General features: G+C 40.9%; 1 protein-coding gene across 1 annotated transcript in view; it reads left to right on the top strand.

Annotated features, from left to right (window-relative positions):
• Positions 1-15,021, top strand: part of LOC142760385 (uncharacterized) — a 71,616-nt gene extending 56,595 nt beyond the window's left edge. Inside the window, exons 9-27 of the mRNA XM_075863569.1 lie at positions 885-1,001; positions 1,420-1,578; positions 2,494-2,547; positions 3,138-3,179; positions 3,534-3,585; positions 3,886-4,499; positions 6,285-6,349; positions 6,475-6,539; positions 6,665-6,729; positions 8,678-8,734; positions 9,818-9,882; positions 10,623-10,661; positions 10,775-10,877; positions 10,997-11,062; positions 11,801-11,851; positions 13,175-13,225; positions 14,280-14,330; positions 14,451-14,503; positions 14,714-15,021. Of these exons, the coding sequence (XP_075719684.1) occupies positions 885-1,001; positions 1,420-1,578; positions 2,494-2,547; positions 3,138-3,179; positions 3,534-3,582 (421 nt within the window). The 3' untranslated portion in view covers positions 3,583-3,585; positions 3,886-4,499; positions 6,285-6,349; ... (10 more) ...; positions 14,451-14,503; positions 14,714-15,021. The remainder of the gene's footprint in view (positions 1-884; positions 1,002-1,419; positions 1,579-2,493; positions 2,548-3,137; positions 3,180-3,533; positions 3,586-3,885; positions 4,500-6,284; positions 6,350-6,474; positions 6,540-6,664; positions 6,730-8,677; positions 8,735-9,817; positions 9,883-10,622; positions 10,662-10,774; positions 10,878-10,996; positions 11,063-11,800; positions 11,852-13,174; positions 13,226-14,279; positions 14,331-14,450; positions 14,504-14,713) is intronic.
• The last annotated feature ends 10,381 nt before the right edge of the window (positions 15,022-25,402 follow it).

Genomic DNA, 25,402 nt, shown 5'->3' with positions numbered 1-25,402 from the left:
CACTGTATGGTGATATTATTCAGTTACTGTATGGAGGTATTATTTCGTTACTGTATGGAGGTATTATTCAGTCAGTGTATGGTGGTATTATTCAGTCACTGTATGGTTGTATTATTCAGTCAGGTTATGGTGGTATTATTTAGTCACTGTATGGAAGTATTATTCAGTTACTGTATGGAGCTACTATTCAGTCACTGTATGGTGGTATTATTCAGTCACTGTATGGTGATATTATTCAGTTACTGTATGGAGGTATTATTTCGTTACTGTATAGAGGTATTATTCAGTCAGTGTATGGTGGTATTATTTAGTTACTGTATGGAGTTATTATTCAGTCACTGTATGGAGGTATTATTCAGTTACTGTATGATGGTATTATGTAGTCTCTGTATAATGGTATTATTTAGTCACTGTATGGAGATATTATTCAGTCACTGTATGGTAATATTATCTAGTCACTGAATGGTGGTATTATTCAGTTAATATATGAGGGTATTATTTAGTCACAGTAAGCATTAAAGGGTTATTCTCAATATGATCATTTAGCCCCGATCCACGGAATAGGTTATAAATGTCTGATCAGTGGTGGGTCGACCACTGGGACCCTCACCTATCCCGAGAACGGGGGTCCTGAAGTGCCCTATGTGAATGGATCGGTACTGTGCATTCTTGGCCACTGCTCCATTCACTTGCTATGGCGCTGCCGGAGATAGTTGATCATGCGCAGCGACACATCCTGTAGACAGCCGATAAATGATCATTATGAGAAAACCGCTTTAAAATTAATAAAAATTATTTATGCCTCCTCGGGTGGGGAGATATGTGGATAAATTCTCTAGAAATAACCCTGTTTGTATGTAACTTTTTTATGTGTGCTTCAATAGTGAAGAAGATGAGGATGAAGAAGGAGTGGAAGAAATTTATGTAGAGACAGAAAATATTGAACATGTGAAGAGAGAGAGTGAGACAGAGAAAGAATATGAATATGATAACATCATTGGGTATGTAAAGAATCCGGCTACAATGAGCTTATGGTATACAGACACTAAATAACGTACATTATAGATATTGATTTGATAATGAATGACTTGGGTTATCCAGACAGAGTAATACATGGCGATACAAATATGACATAGAACACGTGCCGGATAAGTACACAGGACACGTCCACGGGCTAACAATAGGACTAATGTTAGATGAAGGTATATTATTGGGGTTGGGTTACACTCTTGTGCTGGACATTATAACTCATGATACCATTATAACATTGAGCTACTTTATCTGTATTTTAATACTGTCATGTGTAACACAATATGGGTGTGAATATTTCTATGTGGGCAGGGGTGATGTTCCTTAATTATACATCCGTAGAGCAGTTAGAGTGCGTCCTATACTCTCACAATCTTTACTTTCTAATAGTATGGAGGAAAATGAGGACGAGACTAAGATAAAACAGGAGAAAAAGAAGATGAACACCGAGAAGGGAGAGATGATGAAGGTGGAGGAGGATGAGGAGGAAGAAGGGATGATGAAAGTGGAGGTGGATGAGACAATTGACAAGCATGAGACCACCAGTCGGTAAGTACAGAATCCTGCCACGATGATCTGATTGTAGGCAGACGCTATGTTATCCAGACTTAGAGTGGCATAAAGTATGGTGGCACATATACCGGGTTACAAACATAATTTACACTAGAGGGCGCTAGTCATTTATCATATTAGACATTACAGGGTGACATGAGTGGGTATGTTTCATGTTTCATGGCCCCAGTTACTTTTAAGTTCTTTATACAGGAGAAAGCCTGGTGTGTTTAAAAATATTCTGTATGTAAATAAAGGACAATCGCTCTGTAGAAATATATGTGTCACGGGGCCTATAGAGGATGGTGTGGATCCACTATGTTGCCAACGAATTTGGCGTGGGGCTAAACTGAGGAGCGGAGTCTAAGGGATAGCTAGGTTTATATCTTTTAACCTCTGTATGGAGATGTGGACTTGGCTGCTAGTATGCCAAGGTCGCTACCCCCAGAGGAGTTTCTGTTGGCAGCAGCTGACGTGTAGAGGCGAGGTACAATAACTGCAGACAAGATGCAGCATCCGGTCAAGTTCAGGCAGGGTCGATAATAAATAATCTCAGGAGGATACAACTAGCAAACTGGAGTTTTGAACCTAATTGTTCAGGCAAAGAGCAATGGGAAGGCTTGGTGATTTGGCACGTGCTGGCACTATAAGAAATGCGTGCCTTAGTGGCCAACAGAGGAACAACAGGAGAGTATCGGCGAGAAAGGCAATTGCCGAATGTGGATTCATTCAAGAAAATGTATACTTGGCTGAATTTCCACACTGGAGTCTAGGGGGTCACTTATTTTACTCCTATGAGCGCCGCCTCATTCAGTCTCCGCAGGACAATCTTATTGCATAGACTAATCCTACTAGTCCTTCACTCATGACATGGAGCTGATCTTATTTTATTTTTTTACTTTTTTCTTAAAGAAGACACAAATGGTGGCTACCGAAAAGCTTAAGAGGTACCGGGACAAGAAACATGTGAGTAATTCACGGAGAGTTAGTCCTGCTATATCACATAGTAAGAACTACAATTATAAGTATAATTCTAGTATGACGTTTATCCTACCATAGAACATGTGATGGGATTATACAGGTTATACATCCGGGTTATTAGATGCTTTCTGAGGTCACTAGGATTATACTTAAAGTGTAACTAAACTTTCAAAAAACTTTTGACATATTACAGTGACATGTCACAAGTTTTGATCAGTGGGGGTTTGAGCGCTGAGTGAGTGCTGTGCTGCTTAATTTCAGATCAGCTTCACGAGGAAAGCCGCACCAGCGGTGTACGGGTTTATAGACTGTCTATTGACTCTGGAATTCGATGGCTCGGCTTTCCGAGACAAGCTGATCAGAAACAAAGTGACACAGCTTTCATCCGAGCGCTTCTGCCACTATGTTTTAGCAATCAGTGGGGGTCTCAGTGGTTGAATCCCGACTGATCAAAACTTCTGACACAACACTATGACATGTCAAAAGTTTTTTAAAAGTTTAGTTACCTTTTCATATTTCTATTACTAACATTTCACAGGCTATTTATTTATCATTAAATCGTATTTTTTCACCAGCAACGGAAACAGCGGCCGTGCAGCAGAAACACGAACATCAAGGTAATAAATGCAGGTTCCATGTGGGCTTTATCACACCTTATTTTTTTTATGAATGTTCTTGCTGGCAGGAAAGACCAGCTTTGTTTCTCCCCTGCATTTCCAGGTAATACTAGTCCAGTGGTTACTAGACATTATTCATCACTGCCACTATATGAGCAGAAAGCAATGCACAGAAAACAGTTTGTGTTCCCCCTGACATCCCTACACATGCATCAAATACAGAAAGTCCTTCGATGCTATCACTAGCCATGCTTCTCTATCACATAGCGCTCCACTGGACGCCTGTATTGTGCTGATCTAGACATTTACTATATGATTTCCTTCTGATGAAACACTTGTTTTCTTTCGTCAAAGATTCTTCAGAGCAATTTTCTGCTGCGCCACCGTCAACACATCAGAATAAGCAGTAAGTATGTGAGACCCTCCCCAGACAGGGACATTCTCCAGTCCAGGACATGTATACTCTTTGTGTATATAGCTCTAAGGCCACTTTCACACTCAGTATTTTGCATCAGTATTTATAAGCCAAAATCAGGAGTTGGTCCAAAACATGGAAGACATGCAAATCTTTCCATTATACTTTTGCTATTCATGTTCCGCTTCTGGGTTTGGCTTATAAATAGTAAAGCAAAAGACTGACCAAAATCATGCAGTGTGAAAGTGACCTGTCAATCAATCTGCTGAACTCATTCCTCTTTTTTTCTAGAAAATAATATCAACAGTTTCAGAAACATCAGATTAAACAGTGAGTATATAAGACCCTCCACGGACAGGGATATTCTCTAGTCCAGGACATGTATTCTGTATGTGGTATCAATCTGTTTAACTCATTCCTTCCCTTTTTTCTAGACATTAACATCAAAAATTGTCATCAGTAATTTGGGCAGCATAACATCAAAACATCAATAGGGAGTATACGAGACCCTCCCCAGACAGGGCATTCTCCATTCCAGGCAGTGGCGGATCATCATTAGGGAGGTTCGGGTGAACCGCACAGACCCCCTCATGCCCGGTGGCGTCGCTAGCACAGGAGGGGGCCCCGGTGCCAGGGCTGCACCTGTCATGAGGCAAAGTGAGATTCTGTCCGACTCCCAGCTATTAGCAGCCGTGGTCTGTGCTGCTAGCTTACATCTCCCTGTACTGCTTTAGAAGCTCCCCCTCCAGCCCCCCTTCCCTGCTCTACACACCTCTCCTCCTGCTCCTCCTCCTGCTACTGCTGTTACCAGTCGGGATGTGAGGGAGGGGGAGGGGAGACTGTCTGCGGCACTGTGTCGGGCCATCAAGCTGCTGAACGCCCTTCACAAATATCCTACATAAAAGGTAAGTGCATGTGTGTTTACAATGTGTACTTTATATGTGTATAATGTGCATATTCATGTGTGTACAATGTATGTATAGTGTTTGTTTGTTTGTATATATAGTGTATGCATGTATATATAGTGTGTGTGTGTGTGTGTGTATGTATGTATATATAGTGTGTGTATGTATATATAGTGTGTGTGTCACGGACACAGGGTATGCGAGACAGACTGGGTTAGACTAACAATGCTCAGGCAAGGATCAGAAGGCCTGGGGCCTTCTTATAGACCAGGAAATCATGGCAGTTGATGATGACGATCCTACGGTACACAGCAGGACGGAGCGGAAGTGAGCGCTGGCGTCTCCTAGGAAGTAGACAGAGGCCAGCGCTAACGGATCCATGGCTGCGGGCATCGGGAGGTGTTTCTCTGTTCACAATGCAAATAAATATATATAATTTTGACAATGTGATTTTCTGCTTTTTTTTTAATATAATCTATCTCTCACTGGTAAAATTAACCTAGCCTAAAAATTCTAGACTGTTTATGACTTTGACAGTGGGCAAACTTACAAAATCAGCAAGGGATCAAATACTTATTTCCTTCACTGTATATATATATATATATATATATATATATATATAAAGCGTATGTATGTGTATATAGAGAGTATGTGTGTATATATAGTGAGTGTAAGTATGTATGTGTGTATATATATATATATATATATATATATATATAGTGTGTGTATGTATGTATATATATATAGTGTATGTATGTGTATATATAGCGTATGTGTATATATATATATATATATATATATATGTATGTGTATATATAGTGTATGTATATATTGTAACAACCTGGGGACCACTTAGCTCACAGGATCGCCATCTCCCGGGTGAGATGGTTGGCATACATAGAAAGTTCACTCCAACTCCTTGAATAAAAGGTTTAAACCAGCCGCAGCTAGCTTTATTGTCTTCACCACAGTAATCAGTGTTACAACAATAAATATACAAAATAAACCCTAGGCCGTCCAGCCTCTAACCAACACATTCAGTGTCCCTCACTACGAGACACTGAGCATTGTGCCCAGCACCTCAAAACCTTCACAGTTTTACCTCACACGGTGGTGACTCTCACAGGCTAGCATGCCTGTCTTCCCCAGACTGAGAGCTCTGTGTGAACTGTACGCACCTTAATTAAAGAGCCGTCTCAGGTGAAGCCTAACTAAGCTCATCAGACAGCCCTATTCCAGGCTTTACACCCAAGCAACAGCAGAGAAAACCCTCTCTGTTGTACATGCTCCCTGGTTGCTTAACACCTGAGTTTCTGCACCGTCCAGTAGCTGCACTGCTACAATATATATATATGAGACGTCGTCACCTGTGAGTCACTGGAATTGTAGAGAATCTGTCCCCTCTCCTGACATGTTTATTATAGAAAATCCTTGTATTCCACATGAAGTCTTTGTGCAGTCCAGGACTGATAGAAAAATTTGTGTTACCAATCCCCTTGTCAGGAGGATGTGTCCCTAGACAGTGTGATACTGTCAGTATGTAGGGGCACAGCCCTGTGAAAGAGGAATCATAACATCCATTTGTTAATGCTTGTGCAAAAAGGTAGGGTTAGCAATAGATGCGGCGTGGCGGTGGAGAAGGGGTGGGCCCAAGTTTGGCTAACAGCCCAGGGCCTATGGTCTACTTAATTCGCCACTGATTCCAGGATATGTATTCTGTCTTTGTATTATGTATATAGCTATGTCAATAAATCTGTTTAACTCATTCCTTCCCTTTATTTTTAGACATTAATATCAATAATTTTCATCAGACATTGGCAGCATAACATCAGGACATCATAACATCATTAGTAAGTATATGAGACCCTCCCCAGACAGGGACATCCTCCAGTCTATGGCATGTATTCTGTCTTTGTATTATGTATATAACTATGTCAATAAATCTGTTTAACTCATTCCTTCCCTTTATTTTTAGACATTAACATCAATAATTTTCAGCAGACATTGGCAGCATAACATCAAGACATCATAACATCATTAGTGAGTATACGAGACCCTCCCCAGACAGGGGCATCCTCCAGTCTATGATATGTATTCTGTCTTTGTATTATGTATATAGCTATGTCAATGAATCTGTTTAACTCATTCCTTCCCTTTATTTTTAGACATTAACATCAATAATTTTCATCAGGCATTGGCAGAATAACATCAGGACATTATAACATCATTAGTGAGTATACAAGACCCACCCCAGACAGGGGCATCCTCCAGTCCAGGACATGTATTCTTCTCTTTGCATATATATTTATTTATGAAGTCAATCAGTCTGTTTAACCGCTTCCCGACAATTTGTCGTATGAATATGTCATGGAAAGCTAGTGCTTCCCGCATTTTGCCGTATCTATACGACAAATGGTGGACACCTCCTCAGAAGCTGAGTCGGTGCCACCATCCCCGGGTGTTGGCTGTATGTTACAGCTGACACCCTGGGGTTATGGCATTTAAGGGGTTTGCAGCTCATCGGCACCCCAGCAATGAAATTGCTGGAGTGCCGGTGACTGCAAAGGCAACCGGAGGCCTAACATTTTCCTCCCGGAATGCCTAGTACATTAGTTTTTCTGGGCCCGCCTGGAGGAAGGGCCTAAAAGGCTTCCAGAGCCGCCTGTAAGCGTCATCAGCGGTGGATGTCAGCTGTATGATACAGCTGACATCCACCAGTAACGGCAAGAACCGGAGCTAGCTCCGATACCTGCCACTAACCCCCTAGATGCAGCGATCGAAATTGATCGCTGCATCTTAGAGGTTGGTAGCAGATCGGCAGCCCTGCCATGCAATCAGGGCTGCCGACTGCTGCTATGGCAACAGGAGGCCTAACAATGGCCTCCTTCTCTGCCATTACAGAAGCCAATTAGGCTTTGCCCGGAGGCGAAGCCTAATCGGCTTGCTGTCAGTGAATGACTGACAGATATAATGCATTGCACTACATTGGTAGTGCAATGTATTAGAAAAATCTGACAGTTGGACCTTCAAGTTCTAGTGGGACTAAAGAAAAGTGTAAAAAAAGTGAAAAAAAAAAAGTTGTGAAAAATATAATAAAAGTTTCAAAGTAATAAAATAGTGTAGTACCGTCTTAGTCAGAGACAATATGAAATGTTAAATACTTTTGTGTCAAAAAAGACAAAAGTATAATAGGTATGATACCTTTATTGGCTAACCATAAAAGTTATATATGCAAGCCTGAAGAAGGAGCCTGTGTGCTTTGAAAGCTTGCATATAGAACTTTTATGGTTAGCCAATAAAGGTATCATACCTAATATACTTTTGTTTTTTTTTACACAAAAGTATTTAACATTTCATAAAGTAATAAAATAAAACACAATCACCTTTTTTTCCCTTATCAGGTCCTTTATTATTAAAAAAAATAAAAATAAACCATACATATGAACTTTAAAAATTGCATGTTATTTATTCCATGCGGTGAACGGCGTAAAATAAACCCCATAAAAACAATGCCGGAATTTCTGTTTTTTGGTCACTTTGCCCTACAAAAATTGGAAAAAAAAGTGATCCAAAAGTTGCATGTATCCAAAAATGGTACCTATAAAAACTATAGCTCGTCTCACAAAAACAAGCCCTCATACAGCTCCACTGATGAAAAAATTAAAAAGTATAGGTCATCAGTATATGATTGGTGGAGATCCGACACTCGGACCCCACACCGATCAGCTGTTCCGGCTGCCTCTGGGCATCAGATTTTATGCAGTTAACGGTGTCGGAAGCAGATGGCTCTTTTCACTTGAATAGGAGCAGAGCTGCTGTCTTGCAGAATGGCCATTATACTGTGACTGGAGCCATCTGCTACTGACCCTGACATCTATTGCTCAGAGTCAGCCGAAACAGCTGATCGGTGCAGGGACCAGGTATCCTGTGCATACGTAATCAGTATGAAAACTACTCCATGCCTGGACAACCCCTTTTGTCATTTCTTCCCTTTTTTTATAGACACTAACATCAATAATTTTTATGAGACATTGGCAGCATAACATCTTAACATCATTAGTGAGTATAAAAGACCCACCCCAGACAGGGGAATTCTCCAGTCCAGGACATGTATTCTGTCTTTGCATATACTGTAAGTCAACCAATCTGTATAACTAATTTCTTACCTTTTCTTCTAGACCTTAACATCAATAATTTTTATGAGATACGGGCAGCATAACATCAGGACATCAGAAGTGAGTATATATGTCAAGGTCGGTTGCAGATTTGCAGACCTGTGACCGAAATGATTAGGCAGGAGGGTGATAATATCAAAAGCGCTCAAGTACCAGTCCAGGTTTAGTACGCACTTAAAGGGGTTTCCCACCTTGGACAATTCCCTGGGACCCGAACCTATCTCTAGAACAGGGCCCTCTAAACCCACTACTAGCTCACTCTGCTCCCGCTGCCTCCTGGCCACATCCTGGTTAGGTGGTCGGGAGTTACGGAAACAGAGTACCACGGCGAGCTACGCTGTTTCCGTAGCTACCGAGTTCCTGAAACAGCGTAGCTCGCCGCGCTACGCTGTTTCAGTAACTCCCATTTACTTCTGTGGGAGTTACGGAAATAGCGTAGCTCAGCGAGCACTTAGAGCACTTAGGAAGTGGTCGGGAGGCAGCGGAGTCGAATAAGCTAGAACAGGGTTTAGGAGGCCCCGTTCTAGAGATAGGCGCGGGGACCCACATGGGACTCTGGGACCCACATCTGTCAGACTTTTAATGCATATCCTGTTGATATGCCATAAATGTCCAAAATGGGAAAACCCCTTTAAGCGGCAACAGATTATAGCGTGAGGCAGAGATGTTAGGAAATAATCTCAGTTTGGTTCACATATAAGAAGCAACAGGTTGCAGTATTAAGCAGATATGTGGTCAGGAAACAATTACATTTCGGTACACAAATAAGCTGCTACAGTTTGTAGCGAAAGGAACTAGACTACAGGCGGGAACCTTAATAGTCTGACAATCAGGAAGTGCAAGGGACAGGTTTATATAGTAAGCCAAAAGAGTGAGACCAATCGGGCAATAACGAAAAGGACTCCAGAGGCAAAAGTCAATAAAACCTACACAACAGATTCAGGAGTGGAGCTGTCCAACATCCCCTATAGCTCAATGAGAAGAGCTACTGCCTCGGACACAGGAGTTTCTGTGTTTGAATGGTGATGATATGAGACCCTCCCCAGACTGGGGCATTCTCCAGTCCAGGACTTATATGATGTCTGTGTATACAGCTACAGTCAATCAATCTGCTTAACTCATACTTTCCCCTTTTTTCCCCAGACAATAACATCGTTGATTTCCATCAGATATTGGCAGCAAAACTTCAGAAGACCAGAACATCGGCAGTGAGTATATGAGTCCCTCCACGCACAGGGACATTCATTCTTCAGTCCAGGACATGTATTCTGTTTGTGTATTATATATATATACAGCTATAAGTAACTTGCTCATTATTTTGCATTATTATTTATATGCCAAAAAACAGAAGTGGGCCCAAAACATGGAAGAGGTGAAAATTTTTCCATTTGGGTATGTTTGCAGATTTTCCACAACGGATATCGTTATGTATTACCGTAGCAGCAAAGTGGATGAGATTTGAATAAATTTCATCGACAGAATGCAGAAAAAATCTGCTTAGAAAACAATCATAAATTGACCTGCGGTGCGTTTTTTTAATCCACAGAATGTCAACGGAATTGTTGCACTTTTGATTTGGGTTTTGCCTATTGAATTCAATGAGGAGTTAAAATCCGCAACAAATAACAAATGTTGATATTTTTGCGCAGAAACGATGCGATTTAAAATCTGAAACAATACAAAACCGTTTTTTGTTTAAAATAATAAAAAAGTCTATCTTTGTCATAGCAACGGCTCCTATTCTTCCCAGCTGCTCTTCATGCAGCCCGGCCTTCTGGGATGATGTTTTAACCCAAGTGACAAATGCAGCCAGTCACAGGCTGCAGCGGTCACATGGGCAGCAGCATCATCACATTCTGCAGCCCAGGACATGTATTCAGTCTTTGTATTATATATACAATCAATCAATCAATCAATCAATTTGTTTGACTTATTCCCTTTTTTCTAGAAAATAACATCAACAGTTTCAGAAACATCACAATAAACAGTGAGTATATAAGACCCTCCCCAAACAGGGACGTTCTCTAGTCCAGAACATGTATTCTGCCTGTGCAATAAATTATCCAATCTGTTAAACTAATTTCTTCCTATTTTTTCTAGACATTAACATCAAAAATTGACATCAGAGATTTGAGCAGCATAACATCAAAAATTGACATCAGAGATTTGGGCAGCATAACATCAGTACATCATAACATCATTAGTGAGTATACGAGACCCTCCCCAGACAGGGGCAACCTCAGGTCCAGGACATGCATTTGGTTGGTGGATTATGTGTATAAAGCTAAAAGTTAATGGTTCATTCCTTTAATTTTTTTCTAGAAATTAACATCAAAAATTTTCGAGCAGACATGGGCAGCAAAAGATAAGAACATCCGAACATAAGTAGTGAGTATATATGTCAAGGTCGGTGGCAGGTTTGGAGACCGGTGGCTAAAATGATTAGGCAGGAGGTTGATAATAGCAAAAGTAATTAAGAAACAGTCCAGGTTCGGTACACAGATAAGCAGCAACAGGTTGTAGAATGAAGCAGAGACGTGGTGAGGAAACAATACAAGTTCGGTACACAAATAAGGTGCTACAGTTTGTAGAGAAAGGAACTAGTCTACAGGCAGGAACCTCAATAGTCTGACACTCAGGAAGTGCAAGGACAGGTTTATATAGTAAGCCAAAAGAGCGAGACCTAAAAGGCATTAAAGGAAAGGAATCCAGAGAGGCAAAAGTCAAGAAAACCTGGACAACAGATTCAGCAGTGGAGCTGTCCAACATCCCGGGATCTATAGCTCAATGAGAAGAGCTGCTGCCTCGGACACAGGAGTTTCTGGGTATGAATCCTTACAAAATGAGACCCTCACCAGGCAAGGACATTCTGCAGCCCAGGACATGTATTCTGTTTGTGTATATAGTTATAAGCCCCCTTTTCCATGGCAGTCATTTGGTCAGTATTTTGTATGGGTATTTATAGGCCAAAACACGGAAGAGGTGCAAAACTTTCAATAATACTTTTTATATTTATGTTCTGTTTCTGGATTTGGATTATAAATACTAATGCAAAATACTGACCAAAATACTGCCGTGTGAAGTGGCCTGTCTATCAATCAACTTAACTCATTCCCTTTTTTCTAGACAATAACATCAACAGTTCCATCTATTGGCAGCAAAACATCAAACTAAACAGTGAGTATATGAGACCCTCCTCAGACAGGAACATTCTCTAGTCCAGGACATGTATTCTGTCGGTATTTTATGTGTATGCAGCTATAAGTTAATCGGTCTGTTTAACTCGTTCTTGCACTTTTTTTTATAGAAAAATTTCAGCAGATATGGGCAGCAAAATATCAGAGCATCCTAACATCAGTAGTGGGTATATATATAAGGCTCTATGCACATGACCGTGCCCATAATCACAGTCTATGATTACAGGCATATCCGGCCGCAGACGGCTGTGGTCAGTCATACGCATTTGTGGACAGTGTTTCCATTATATAGTATGGGAGCCCGATCCATAAAATAAAAAAATAGGATTTTTTTACGGAAGGTTTCTACGGTAAGGACACCTTCCCGTAAATATACGGGAAAGTGTCAGTCGGACATAATAATGAATAGGTCCGTAATTATGGACGAAATCTATGGTCGTTTGCATGGGGCCCTAATGTCGGTGGCAGATTTGAAGTACCGAGGCTGGAACAATCTGATAGGAATTTCATAATAGCAAAAGTAGTTAACTAGCAGTTCAGATTCGGTACACAGATAAGCGACAACAGATTGTAGCGTGACGCGGAGAAGTGGTTAGAGAATAATCTAAGTTTGATACACAGATAAGAAGCAACAGGTTGTAGCTTAAAGCAGATAAGTGGTCTGGGAACAATCCAAGTTTGGTATACATATAAGTGACAACGGGTTGTAGAGTGAGGCAAAGGTGTGGTCAGGAAACAATTTACTTTCGATACACAAATGAGCAGCAAGTTTGTGAAGTGACGCAGAAAGAAACTAGACTACAGACAGGAACCTCAAAAGTCTGACAATCAGGAAGTGCAAGGACAGGTTTATATAGTATACCAAAAGATTGAGACCAATCAGGCAATAAAGCATGGAATCCATAGAGGCAAAAGTCAAGAAAATCTGGACAACATATTCAGCAGTGGAACTCTCCAAAATCCCTTATAGTACAATGAGAAAAGCAGCAGGAGTTTCTCGGTTTCAATCCCGACAATATAAGACCCTCTCCAGACAGGGACATTCTCTAGTCCAGGACATGTATTCTGTTTGTGTGTTCTGTGTGTGTACTAATAAGACCCCTTTTAAACATCAGTATTTTGTATTAGTATTTATATCCAAGATCGGGAGAGGGTCAAAAACACGGAAGAGATGTACATTTTTCCATTATACTTTTTCTATATATTTTCTGTTTCAAGTTTTGGCTGCAAAATACTGACCAAAATACTGGCGTGTGAAAGTGGCCTGTCTATGAATCAACTTAACTTATTCCATTTTTTCTAGACAATAACATCAACAGTTTAATCAATGGGCAGCAAAACATCAGACTTAACAGTGAGTATATGAGACCCTCCCCAGACAGGGACCTTCCCCAGTCCAGGACATATATTATGTGTAAATAGTTATAAGTTAAGCGATCTGTTTAACTAATTTCTCCCATTTTTTCTCGACATTAACATCAAAAAGTTTCAGCAGATATGGGTAGCAAAAGATCATAACATTCGAACATCAGTAGTGAGTATATATGTTAATGTCAGTGGCAGATTTGAAGTCCTGTGACTGAAACGATCAGGCAGGAGGTTAAAAATAGCAAAAGTAATTAGGTAACAGTCCAGGTTCGGTACGCAGATAAGCAACAACAGATTGTAGCATAGAGACATGTTGAGGAAATTATCTAAGTTTGATACACAGATAGGCAGAAACAGGTTGTAGCGTAAAGCAGAGATGTGGTCCGGAAACAATCCAAGATTTGTGCTCAAACAAGTGACAACAGGTTGTAGAGTGAGGCAGAGATGTGGTCAGAAAATAATTCAATTTCGGTACACAAATGAGCAGCAACAGTTTGTAGAGTAAGACAGATGGAACTAGACTACAGGCAGGAATCTCAATAGTCTGACAATCAGGAAGGGCAAGGGACAGGATTATATAGTAAACCAAAAGACTGAGACCAATCAGGCAATAAAGGAAAGGAATCCAGAGGCGCAAAAGTCAAGACAACCTAGACAGCAGATTCAGCAGTGGAGCTCTCTAACATCCCCTATAGCTCAATGAGATGAGCTGCTGCCTGGGACAGGAGCTTCTGGGTTTCAATCCAGACAGGGACATTCTCCAGTCAGGACATGTATTCGGAAATGTATATATATATATATATATGTATATATATATAGCTATAAGGCAACTTTCACGCGTCAGTATTTTGCATCAGTATCTGTAAGCAAATAATAGAAACTGGTCTAAAACACAGAAGAGTTGTGAATATTTATATTATTCTTTTTCTAATTATGTTTTGGTTTTGGCTTATAAATACTGATGAATAATAATGACCAATATACTGCAACGTGACAGTGACCTGTCAATTAATCTGCTTAATTTCTTACCTTTTTTCTAGACAATAACATCAACAGTTTCCGCTATGGGCAGCAAAAAATCAGAATGAACAGTAAGTATATGAGACCCTCCCCAGACAGGGACATTCCCCAGTCCAGGACATGTGTTTTGTATATGATCTGTATACAGCTATAAGTCAATCAATCTGTATAACTCATTCCCTTTTTTCCAGACAAGAACATCTATAATTTCAGAAAATGACATCAGAATATGAGCACATCACCAGTGAGTATATGACCCTCCATAGACAGGGGCAGACTACAGTAAACTCTCTATTCTATGAATTTTCAGTCGCATCCATTTCCCACACCTATTAGTCCTGGTGGGTGGGGTGATGTGGGGCCATATATTGCTCTGGGGCCCTGTGACTGCATGTTACTCCGCTGTGTGTCATGGTCGTATTCTTCTGGTTATAAAATATGTGTTCTTCTACAGGTCACCATGAAGAACCATCATCACTTTTTAATACGCACAATTTGACATCTTATAAAAAAAAAAACGCAGAAAATAACTTTTCTATCAACAAACATTGAAAAGTCAACGAAGACTTACTGGATCCTCGAAAGGGAAAGGGAGTATTTTATTTGAGGCGGCATATAGGACATCAAACACAAAGCTACGAGACAACATGTAGAGCCCGAACATCAATCATCATCAGCGGCAATACCTTTCCCAAATTTGCCACCTGGATTTAGTTAATTCATTATCATTGCGGAAATTAAAAAAATAAATTTTAAAAACTCTGTTCTTCTGTTTTCTCTTTCACTTCATGTCTTTCCTGCTTTATGGGTAAATAAACAGAGTTATGTGGCTGTGGAGAGGGGAGAGTCTGGGAAAGTCCTGGAGGAGTTCTGATGATGACCATAATGGTTGTCACTCGGCTTTGTAACCATTCTCCATGGAGGAAATTAATTCCCATCAATGGAAATATCTTTTTTAACCCCTTAGTGACCACCAATACGCCTTTTCACGGCGGTCACTAAGGGGCTTTAGGCTAAGGCGCCGCCTTTACACGGCAGCGCTTTAGCCTAATGTAGCGCCAAAATAAATGATCAAAGCTCCGTTCTCTCAGTTACCGGAGGTAGTTGAGGGTTCAGAGCAACAACCAGAGACCATAACGAGTGGTCTCTGGTCACGTGATCGCCGTGATTCGTTAAATCACGGCGGTCACTGCAAAGCGGCAGATCGTTACCCTTTCTCTCTCCTCTCATGGAATAACTCCTTAGAGAGAAAGGGTAATAAGTGTTCCCCAGTATACCCCAGATGAATCACCCCCCCCTCCCACGTCTGATTCCCCCCTTCCGATTCCCCCCCTCACACACAAAATGGCGCGCGCATGCACTGTGCATAACCTGCCTGTGTCAGCAGCTGGCACAGAAACCATCAGGGACCGTTGTGACTGGTCCCTGATCAGGTGATCTATGTGATAAAACCTATCACAGAGATCATAGACAGTTATTTTAATAACACAGCCAGGACATGGGCTGTGTTTCTCTCTCCTCTCATTGTAGTTGTTCTGTGAGAGGAGAGAGAGATCAGTCTGCGTCCTGTGCTGTAAAAAAAAGTGAAGAAACAAATCACCGCTTTCTAGTATATATATATATATATATATATATATATATAATATAAAATCTAGACTAGCGTTAGTGCTAGTTTAGCGTTAGTGCTAGTTTAGCGTTAGTGTTAGTTTAGCGTTAGTGCTAGTTTAGCGTAAGTGTTAGTTTAGGGTTAGTGCTAGTTTAGCGTTAGTGCTAGTTTAGCGTTAGTGTTTAGGGCCATAATAGCCGTAAGACTACATTAGGGCTTTATTTTATTACGTCTGTTATAAAAAATAAAAAAAATAATAGTTAGTGTCGTTTTTAGGTTTACTTTAGGCTGGGTTCACATGGCAGCGTCCTATAGGGCTGAAATTACGGAGCTATTTTCAGGAGAAAACAGCTCCTGAATTTCAGACGTAATTGATTGTACTCGCGTTTTTCGCGGCGGAAATTACGTTCGTAATTGGAGCTGTTTTTGAATGGTGCCAATGAAAAACGGCTCCATTTACGTCTCAAGGAGTGACAGGCACCTCTTTGACACGGGCGTCTTTTTACTCGCCGTCTTTTGACAGCGGCGCGTAAAAAAACAGCCGGTGTGCACAGAACATCGTAAAACCCATTCAAATGAATGGGCAGATGTTTGCCGGCGCTTTGGAGCCTTATTTTTGGACGTAATTCGAGGTGTAAAACACCCGAATTACGTCCGTAAATAAGGTGTGTGAGCCCAGCCTTAGGGTTCTTATAGGGCATATATATATATATATATACTGTACATACATACATACATACATATCTATAAATATAATGTCTCAGAGACTGTACAGCGCGAAGCAAGCCTACGCCTTGCTATGTTCCAACAGTTCTGAAAGTGAAACGAGCTTGCGTTCTTTTGGCCAAAACGACAACTAATACCCCATGTTTTTTCATGGTTACTTACATTGTACATACCTTTTTTTCAGGACGCGCACGGATCTTATGATGCTGGGATAGCCTGGTGTGCGGATGTTTGGCACTGCATGCAGGGCAGCCCGCTCTCTTACAGTATGGGCGTTCTAAATAGGCTGCTATTCGGCGATATATGCTGTGCCTCACTATCCAAACACTATGCCTCCATGTTTTACACACTACACTCACGTTTTGTTTCACTCACAGCCCTGATTTCTACACACTACACTTAGTCATGTCCCCTATACCTCACATGTACACTATACACAGTACTTTATTATTTATTTATTATTATTATACATTTACTTCTATGCCCAACACACCACTCCCCTCAAGGTTAGTGGGAGCGGCTATCATTATTTAAACACACCTGGGCACTTTCCTTCAACAGCATTCTCTGACCTGGTTGCGTCCTGTTTGGAACGGGTTTTTTTACCCACCACCTAATCTGTGAGTATGGCCTTTTCTGTGGTTTTAATTACATTCTATGTCCCATTTTTTTGCATATCTGAAAGTGAAACTGACACCGCTTCAGAACTTTTTCCCGACAGTGACGATTCCTATTCTACCGCTGAACCCCATAGTCCTATGGTGGTAGATACAGCAGTCGCTATAGAGGTGTACCTCGGTAACAGTGATCATAATATAGTTACATTTTACCTATACTGTAAAAAACAAACGCAGGCTGGGAGGGCAAAAACATTTAATTTTAAGAAAGCCAATTTCCCCAGTATGAGGGCTGCAATTCAGGATATAGACTGGGAAGAACTAATGTCAAATAATGGAACAAATGATAAATGGGAGATTTTCAAATCTACTTTGAGTTATTATAGTGCAAAATTTATTCCTACAGGTAACAAGTATAAACGACTCAAATTAAACCCCACATGGCTTACACATTCTGTGAAAGGGGCAATACATGACAAAAAAAGGGCATTTAAAAAATACAAATCTGAGGGTACAGCTGTAGCCTTTGTAAAATATAAAGAGCTTAATAAAATCTGTAAAAATGTAATAAAATTAGCAAAAATACAAAATGAAAGGCAGGTGGCCAAGGATAGTAAAACAAATCCCCAAAAATTCTTCAAGCATATAAATGCAAAAAAGCCCAGGTCTGAACATGTAGGACCCCTAGATAATGGTAATGGGGAGTTGATCACAGGGGATCAAGAGAAGGCAGAGTTACTAAATGGGTTCTTTAGCTCTGTATATACAACTGAAGAAGGAGCAGCTGATGTAGTCGGTGCCAGTGCTGTTAATATATCAGTTGATATACTGAATTGGATGAATGTAGAGATGGTCCAAGCTAAATTAATAAAATAAATGTGCACAAGGCCCCGGGACCAGATGGGTTACACCCTAGAGTTCTTAAAGAGCTTAGTTCAGTTATTTCTGTCCCCCTTTTCATAATATTCAGAGAATCTCGAGTGACTGGTATAGTGCCAAGGGACTGGCGCAGGGCAAATGTGGTGCCTATTTTCAAAAAGGGCTCTATGTCTTCCCTGGGTAATTATAGACCAGTAAGCTTAACATCCATCGTGGGGAAAATGTTTGAGGGGCTATTGAGGGACTATATACAGGATTATGTGACAATAAATAGCATTATAAGTGACAGCCAGCACGGTTTTACTAAGGACAGAAGTTGTCAAACTAACCTGATCTGTTTTTATGAAGAGGTGAGCAGAAGTCTAGACAGAGGGGCCGCTGTGGATTTAGTGTTTTTGGACTTTGCAAAGGCATTTGACACTGTCCCCCATAGACGCCTAATGGGTAAATTAAGGACTATAGGTTTAGAAAATATAGTTTGTAATTGGATTGAGAATTGGCTCAAGGACCGTATCCAGAGAGTTGTGGTCAATGATTGCTACTCTGAATGGTCACCGGTTATAAGTGGTGTACCCCAGGGTTCAGTGCTGGGACCCCTATTATTCAACTTATTTATTAATGATATAGAGGATGGGATTAATAGCACTATTTCTATTTTTGCAGATGACACCAAGCTATGTAATATAGTTCAGTCTATGGAAGATGTTCATGAATTACAGGCAGATTTAAACAAACTAAGTGTTTGGGCGTCCACTTGACAGATGAAGTTTAATGTAGATAAATGTAAAGTTATGCATCTGGGTACCAACAACCTGCATGCATCATATGTCCTAGGGGGCGCTACACTGGCGGATTCACTTGTTGAGAAGGATCTGGGTGTACTTGTAAATCATAAACTCAATAACAGCATGCAGTGTCAATCAGCTGCTTCAAAGGCCAGCAGGATATTGTCGTGTATTAAAAGAGGCATGGACTCGCGGGACAGGGATGTAATATTACCACTTTACAAAGCATTAGTGAGGCCTCATCTGGAATATGCAGTCCAGTTCTGGGCTCCAGTTCATAGAAAGGATGCCCTGGAGTTGGAAAAAATACAAAGAAGAGCAACGAAGCTAATTAGGGGCATGGAGAATTTAAGTTATGAGGAAAGATTGAAAGAATTAAACCTATTTAGCCTTGAAAAAAGACGACTAAGGGGGGACATGATTAACTTATATAAATATATTAATGGCACATACAAAAAATATGGTGAAATCCTGTTCCTTGTAAAACCCCCTCAAAAAACAAGGGGGCACTCCCTCCGTCTGGAGAAAAAAAGGTTCAAGCTGCAGAGGCGACAAGGCTTCTTTACAGTGAGAACTGTGAATCTATGGAATAGTCTACCGCAGGAGCTGGTCACAGCAGGGACAGCAGATGGCTTTAAAAAAGGGTTAGATAATTTCCTAGAACAAAAAAATATTAGCTCCTATGTGTAGAAATTTTTCCTTCCCTTTTCCCTTCCCTTGGTTGAACTTGATGGACATGTGTCTTTATTCAGCCGTACTAACTATGTAACTATGTATATACTCAAGAATGTGGAACCCCACAAGTGTCCCAGAAATGAAAAAAAATTTAGGCATTACCCTCAATATGTGGTTTGGTTAAAAAAAAACATCTGTCCGGTCCTACTGGACTTCTAGTGCTGTCCACGCTACCCCTGTATTTGCAGCAGTGATGTCCAGAAACCGCTATGAGGCCCTAATGCGGTTCATGCATTTTACCGACAATTCCCAAGTCCCCCCAAGAAGTGACCCAGCCTATGATCGGCTTAATAAATTAAGGCCATTAATCACCCTTCTAAATGATTAATTTCTAATTTTGTACACCGCTGACAAAAATTGGTCTGTAGATGAATGGCACATGAGCTTCAAAGGCCGGCTTTCTTTTCGTCAATTCATCCCTTCCAAACGAGCCAGATATGGGGTGAAATTATACAAAGTGTGTGAGAGCACAACGGGTTACACCTGCGGTTTTAAAATATATGAAGGCAGGGACCGCCAAATTCATACCCCAGGCTTCCCAGAAACTATTGGCATCTCTGGCAAAATAGTGTGGATCCTAATGGAGCCATTTCTGCACAAGGGGTACTACGTCTATACAGACAACTTTTATACAGGTGCTGCCCTTTATAAAGCCCTCCATGCTGCAAATACAGGGGCCTGTGGGACAGTACGGAAGAACAGAGTGGGATTCCCACAACAGTTGGTGTCCAGGCATTTGGAAACAGGAATATTCATGGCCCTTGCAAGTGAGGAATTACTTGCAGTGAAGTGGACCGACAGGAAGGATGTCTACATGCTGTCCACCGTACACACGGACACCACTGTGGCAATTAGGGAGAGAGGGCTACCACTGCAAGCAGAAACCTGTCTGTGTAACAGACTACAACAAATTTATGGGGGGTGTAGACCTTTCCGACCAGGTGCTTCAGCCTTACCTGGTGAAGAGCAAAAATAAGGCCTGGTACAAAAAGGTAGCAATCTACCTCATCCGGGTTGCTACCTATAACAGTTTTGTTATTTTCAAAAAGGAACGCTCACTTTTCTTCAATTTCAGGAGAAGGTCATTGAGCATCTCCTTTTTGAGTCCACTATACCTGCACAATCCTGTGAATCTAAGGATATGCGCAGGCTTTCAGAGCGCCACTTTTTACACCCTGTTCCTTCCACTGAGACCCAAAAATATCCCCAAAAAAAGGGGTCGGGTATGTAGCAAGCATGGCAGGATGAGGGATACCCACTTTTATTGCCCCATGTGTCCATCAAAACCAGCCCTTTGTAACTACCCCTGTTTAGAAACCTTTCACACGGTTTCAAATTACTAGCATTTAACACAAAAAAAAATGGGTGGGGGGGTATTTTTAGGGAGTCAATTTCTTTATATTTTCTTTTTAGTTTGTGGGCTTTCCAAGTCGGGATTATTTCTTGTGGGAGAGGTTGTAGAGCACATATTTTTCAGACCCGTGAAACAAATTTTACCCCTTATGATTTTTTTTTATTTATTTGTGGGTGATTAAGTCATAGAATTAATTTTCCAGTACAAAATCCCACATCCACAATTTTTTTATTTTGACTGTTCTCATGACTATGTCCTGAAACAAACAGCTGTTACATTCCTAATTCTGTACCGTGATACGGGAATGATCTTTTTTTATTTGGAGGATCTCTAATAATCGAGCTGTTCCTTATCAATACACCATGGGCTTTGTTACAGTTCTTCTGGAAATACTGACATCATTTTGGGGTTTAGTGATCCTTTACTGTTCCTATAGATGGTTTTGGGCACTGCCCCTCTATATATTCTGTAGGTGATTGGTTGTTTTGTGCACATAGCGGTTCCTATCTTGCCGGGCAGGGGCCTGTTATGGTGTACCACGTCACTTGGCACATTCGTCCCTCATAAGGATTGATGGAGCCAAAGAGACGTTGCACAACCAGTTACAGAAAAGAAAAAAGCTTGTCATGGCAGCCCTGCAGGTGTTCTTCTATCTAGTGAACAGACTCGCGTTTGCAACATAGTTGGATACATTTTCCTCCATTTGTATATATTGCCCTTCACTCCAATACAGATTATTTTTTCCGCTATAATTTGTTACACATCAGACCAGAACGCTGTTCACAACGGCATCAGAATGATACAAATGTCTAAAAACTGCTTTGTTAGCAAGACATTGTCTATATGACTGTCAAATGCATTTCTAGGCACATGCCTCCGTTATTAGAAAATAGCGTCGCTTTTCTTCTGTACGGCCCCCCAAGATAAGAATGCAATATATTTCTAACACAGCAGCCGATTTACACAGATATATTTTTCTATCACTTCATTTAAAAAAATGTATTAAACATTTGCATAAAACAATATATATCCTGATTATCTGAGAATTCCCATTAATTCATCCTTTTTACATTTTTGCGTTGTGTATCTCTACACCCCTAGATAAATACCTTAAAGGACCAGTGTCACGAAAAAAATATTTTTTTAGATCAATTTGATTTTAGTGTTTTATTAAAAACTTTTATATTTATTTGTGTGTTTGTGTTTTACTTTTTTTTATTTTTTCACTTTTTCTTCCCTATGGGGGCTGCCATTTTTTTTTCCATTTCTGTATGTGTCGATTAACGACACATACAGACATGGAATACGGCACATACAGTTTCATAGTGAATGCGAACGGGGCCCGTTCCATCCACTATGCTGTACGCCGTCTGTGTGGGAACGGCGCATGCGCCGCTCCCACACAGTCCAAGTTGAACTGTGTGACGTCCGGCGCCATTTTCTTGTGGACCGGAAGTCGCGGCCGGACAGTAAGATTACTACTTCCGGTCGCGGCTTCCGGACTTGTGCACTTGGAGCGGAGGTAGCAGACGGAGCGGACGGACCGGAGGGAAGGGCGGCGGCAGGAGCAGGTAAGTTATTTCTGTGTATGTACGTGTTTTACTGTGTATTTACTACTGTGCGTTAACCTACTACACTGTGTGTTAGCTCAAAAAATGGTGACACACAGTGTAGGAGGTTTGACCGTTCAATCCCCTCGTTTTTCCCGGCACTAGCCAGGATAAAGGAGGGGGGATACTGAGAGCTCACTAGAGCGAGTGAGTTTTCTCAAATTTTGCAGCATAAAGCAATGTGGTTGCTTTACCACATGCAATGCTGCAATTTTGGGAATTGCTCCATCTAGTGACCAGCACTGGGAAATATTATAAATTAGAATCTAATATATAATATTTCCTGACTCGTGAAAAAAAAAAAAAAAATTAGAACAATGTTTAATACACGAATACACTAATTGTTTAACTAAAAAAAAAAAAATTTTTTTTCTAGCAACACATTCCCTTTAACCCCTTCCCGCTCCTGGACATTACTATTAGGTCATGGTAACTATAGCGTTCGCGCTCCATGACCTAATAGTACGTCTCTGTGACAGCTCCTGTCTTGTTCAGCAGCTGTCACAGCTCCTACAGCGGGGACCGATCGCTGTGTCCCCGCTCATTAACCCCTTAAAAGCCGCGTTCTATAGAGATTGCGGCTTTTTAGGGGTTAAGCTGCCATCGCCGGCCTGCTACACGATAGCGGCCGGCGATGGTGACTATGGCAACCGGACAGCAAACAATGGCGTCTGGCCATAGACAACGTCAGGACCCACTATGCTTGCTGTCAGTGAGTAGCTGACAGTTCTAATACACTGCACTACGCATGTAGTGCAGTGTATTAGAATAGCGATCAGGGCCTCCTGCCCTCAAGTCCCCTAGTGGGACAAAGTAATACAGTAAAAAAAAAGATGTGTAAAAATAAGAAAATAAAAGTTTTAAAAGTATTAGGGTGGGTTCACACGACCTATTTTCAGACGTAAACGAGGCGTATTATGCCTCGTTTTACGCCTGAAAATAGGGCTGCAATACGTCGGCAAACATCTGCCCATTCATTTGAATGGGTTTGCCGATGTACTGTGCAGACAACCTGTAATTTACGCGTCGTCGTTTGACAGCTGTCAAACGACGACGCGTAAATGGACTGCCTCGGCAAAGAAGTGCAGGGCACTTCTTTGCCACGTAATTTGAGCTGTTCTTCATTGAACTCAATGAAGCACAGCTCAAGATTTACGAGCGTCTCAGACGCCTCGCAAAATGCGAGGAGGAGCATTTACGAGTGTAACGAGGCAGCTGTTTTCTCTTGAAAACAGTCTGCCTTTTCACACGTAAATGACAGCTAGCGTGTGAACATACCCTTAAAAGTAAAAATCCCCCTTTTTACCTTATCAGTCATTTATTATTAATAAAAGTATATAAACAAACAAATAAACTATACATAATTGGTATCGCCGCGTCCGCAACGGCCTGAACTACAAAATTATTTTGTTATTTATCTCGCACGGTGAACGCCGTAAAAGAAAATAATAATAAACCGTACCACAATCACAATTGTTTGGTCACTTCACCTCCCAAAAAATGGAATAAAAAGAGATCAAAAAGTCGCATGTACCTAAAAATGGTACTGATCGAAACTACAGTTTGTTACGCAAAAAATAAGTCCTCGCACGGCTTTATTGATTGAAAAATAAATAAGTTCTGGCTCTTAGAATAAGGTAACACAAAAAGTGAATGATTTTTTATCAAACGTATTTTATTGTGCAAACGCCATAAGACATAAAAAAAAACTATAAAAATTTGGTATCGCCGTAATCGTATCGCCACGCAGAATAAAGTGAATATGTCATTTATAGTGCACGGTGCACGCTGTAAAAAAAAAAGAATAAAAAAACAATAGTATAATTGCTGTTTTTTAGTCACCACGCCACCTAAAAATAGAATAAAAACTGATCAAAAAGTTGCATGCACCCCAAGAAAACTACAATGGATTCCTCAAGGGGTCTAGTTTCCAAATTGGGGTCACTTTTGGGGGGTTTCCAATGTTTTGGCACCACAAGACCTCTTCAAACCGGACATGGTGCCTAATAAAAAAGAGGTCTCATAATCCACTGGGTGCTCCTTTGCTTCGGAGGCCGATGCTTCAGTCCATTACCGCACTAGGGCCAAATGTGGGATATTTCTCAAAACTGCAGAATCTGGGCAATACGTATTAAGTTGCGTTTCTCTGATAAATCCAATTGTGTTGTAAAAAAAATGGAATAAAGAGGATTTTCTGACAAAAAAAAAATGTAAACTTCACCTCTACTTTGCTCTAAATTTCTGTGAAACACCTAAAGGGTTCATAAACTTTCTAAATGCTTTTGTGAATACTTTGAGGGGTCTAGTTTCTAAAATGGGGTGTTTGATAGGGGTTTCTAATATATGGGCCCCTCAAAGCAACTTCAGAACTGAACTGTAACCTAAAAAAATGAATGAATGAGGCAATACTTCGCTTCTTACATTATACTGATAATGAGCCGTGCCCACCCCGAGATGACCCCAGTTTTGACCGTTTGTATAAACGGAGACCCCTATTAGACCGTTTCAGTGCCCAGTTTTCCCAAGCATTCACCCCCAAGAAGTGTAATTCTATTGATGAGACCCTGGTACATTTTAAAGGGAGGGTTCAATTCCGCGAGTACCTGCCGGGTAAGAGGGCAAGGTATGGCGTGAAGATGTCTAAGCTGTGCGAGAGTGCATCAGGGTATACCTACAGGTTTAGGATATATGAAGGAAAGGACACCCCCAAACCAGACTGCATCCTGGACTACAATAGGTACATGGGAGGGATGGACTTGTCAGATCAAATCCTGAAGCCCTAGAGCGCCATGCGGTGTGGTATAAGAAGCTGGCCGGGCACATCATACAGA

Source organism: Rhinoderma darwinii, chromosome 4, assembly GCF_050947455.1.
Source record: "Rhinoderma darwinii isolate aRhiDar2 chromosome 4, aRhiDar2.hap1, whole genome shotgun sequence".
Classification (NCBI taxonomy): Eukaryota; Metazoa; Chordata; class Amphibia; order Anura; family Rhinodermatidae; genus Rhinoderma; species Rhinoderma darwinii.
The sequence above is the reverse complement of the archived record's forward strand: the minus strand, read 5'-3'. Positions and strand labels throughout refer to the sequence as shown.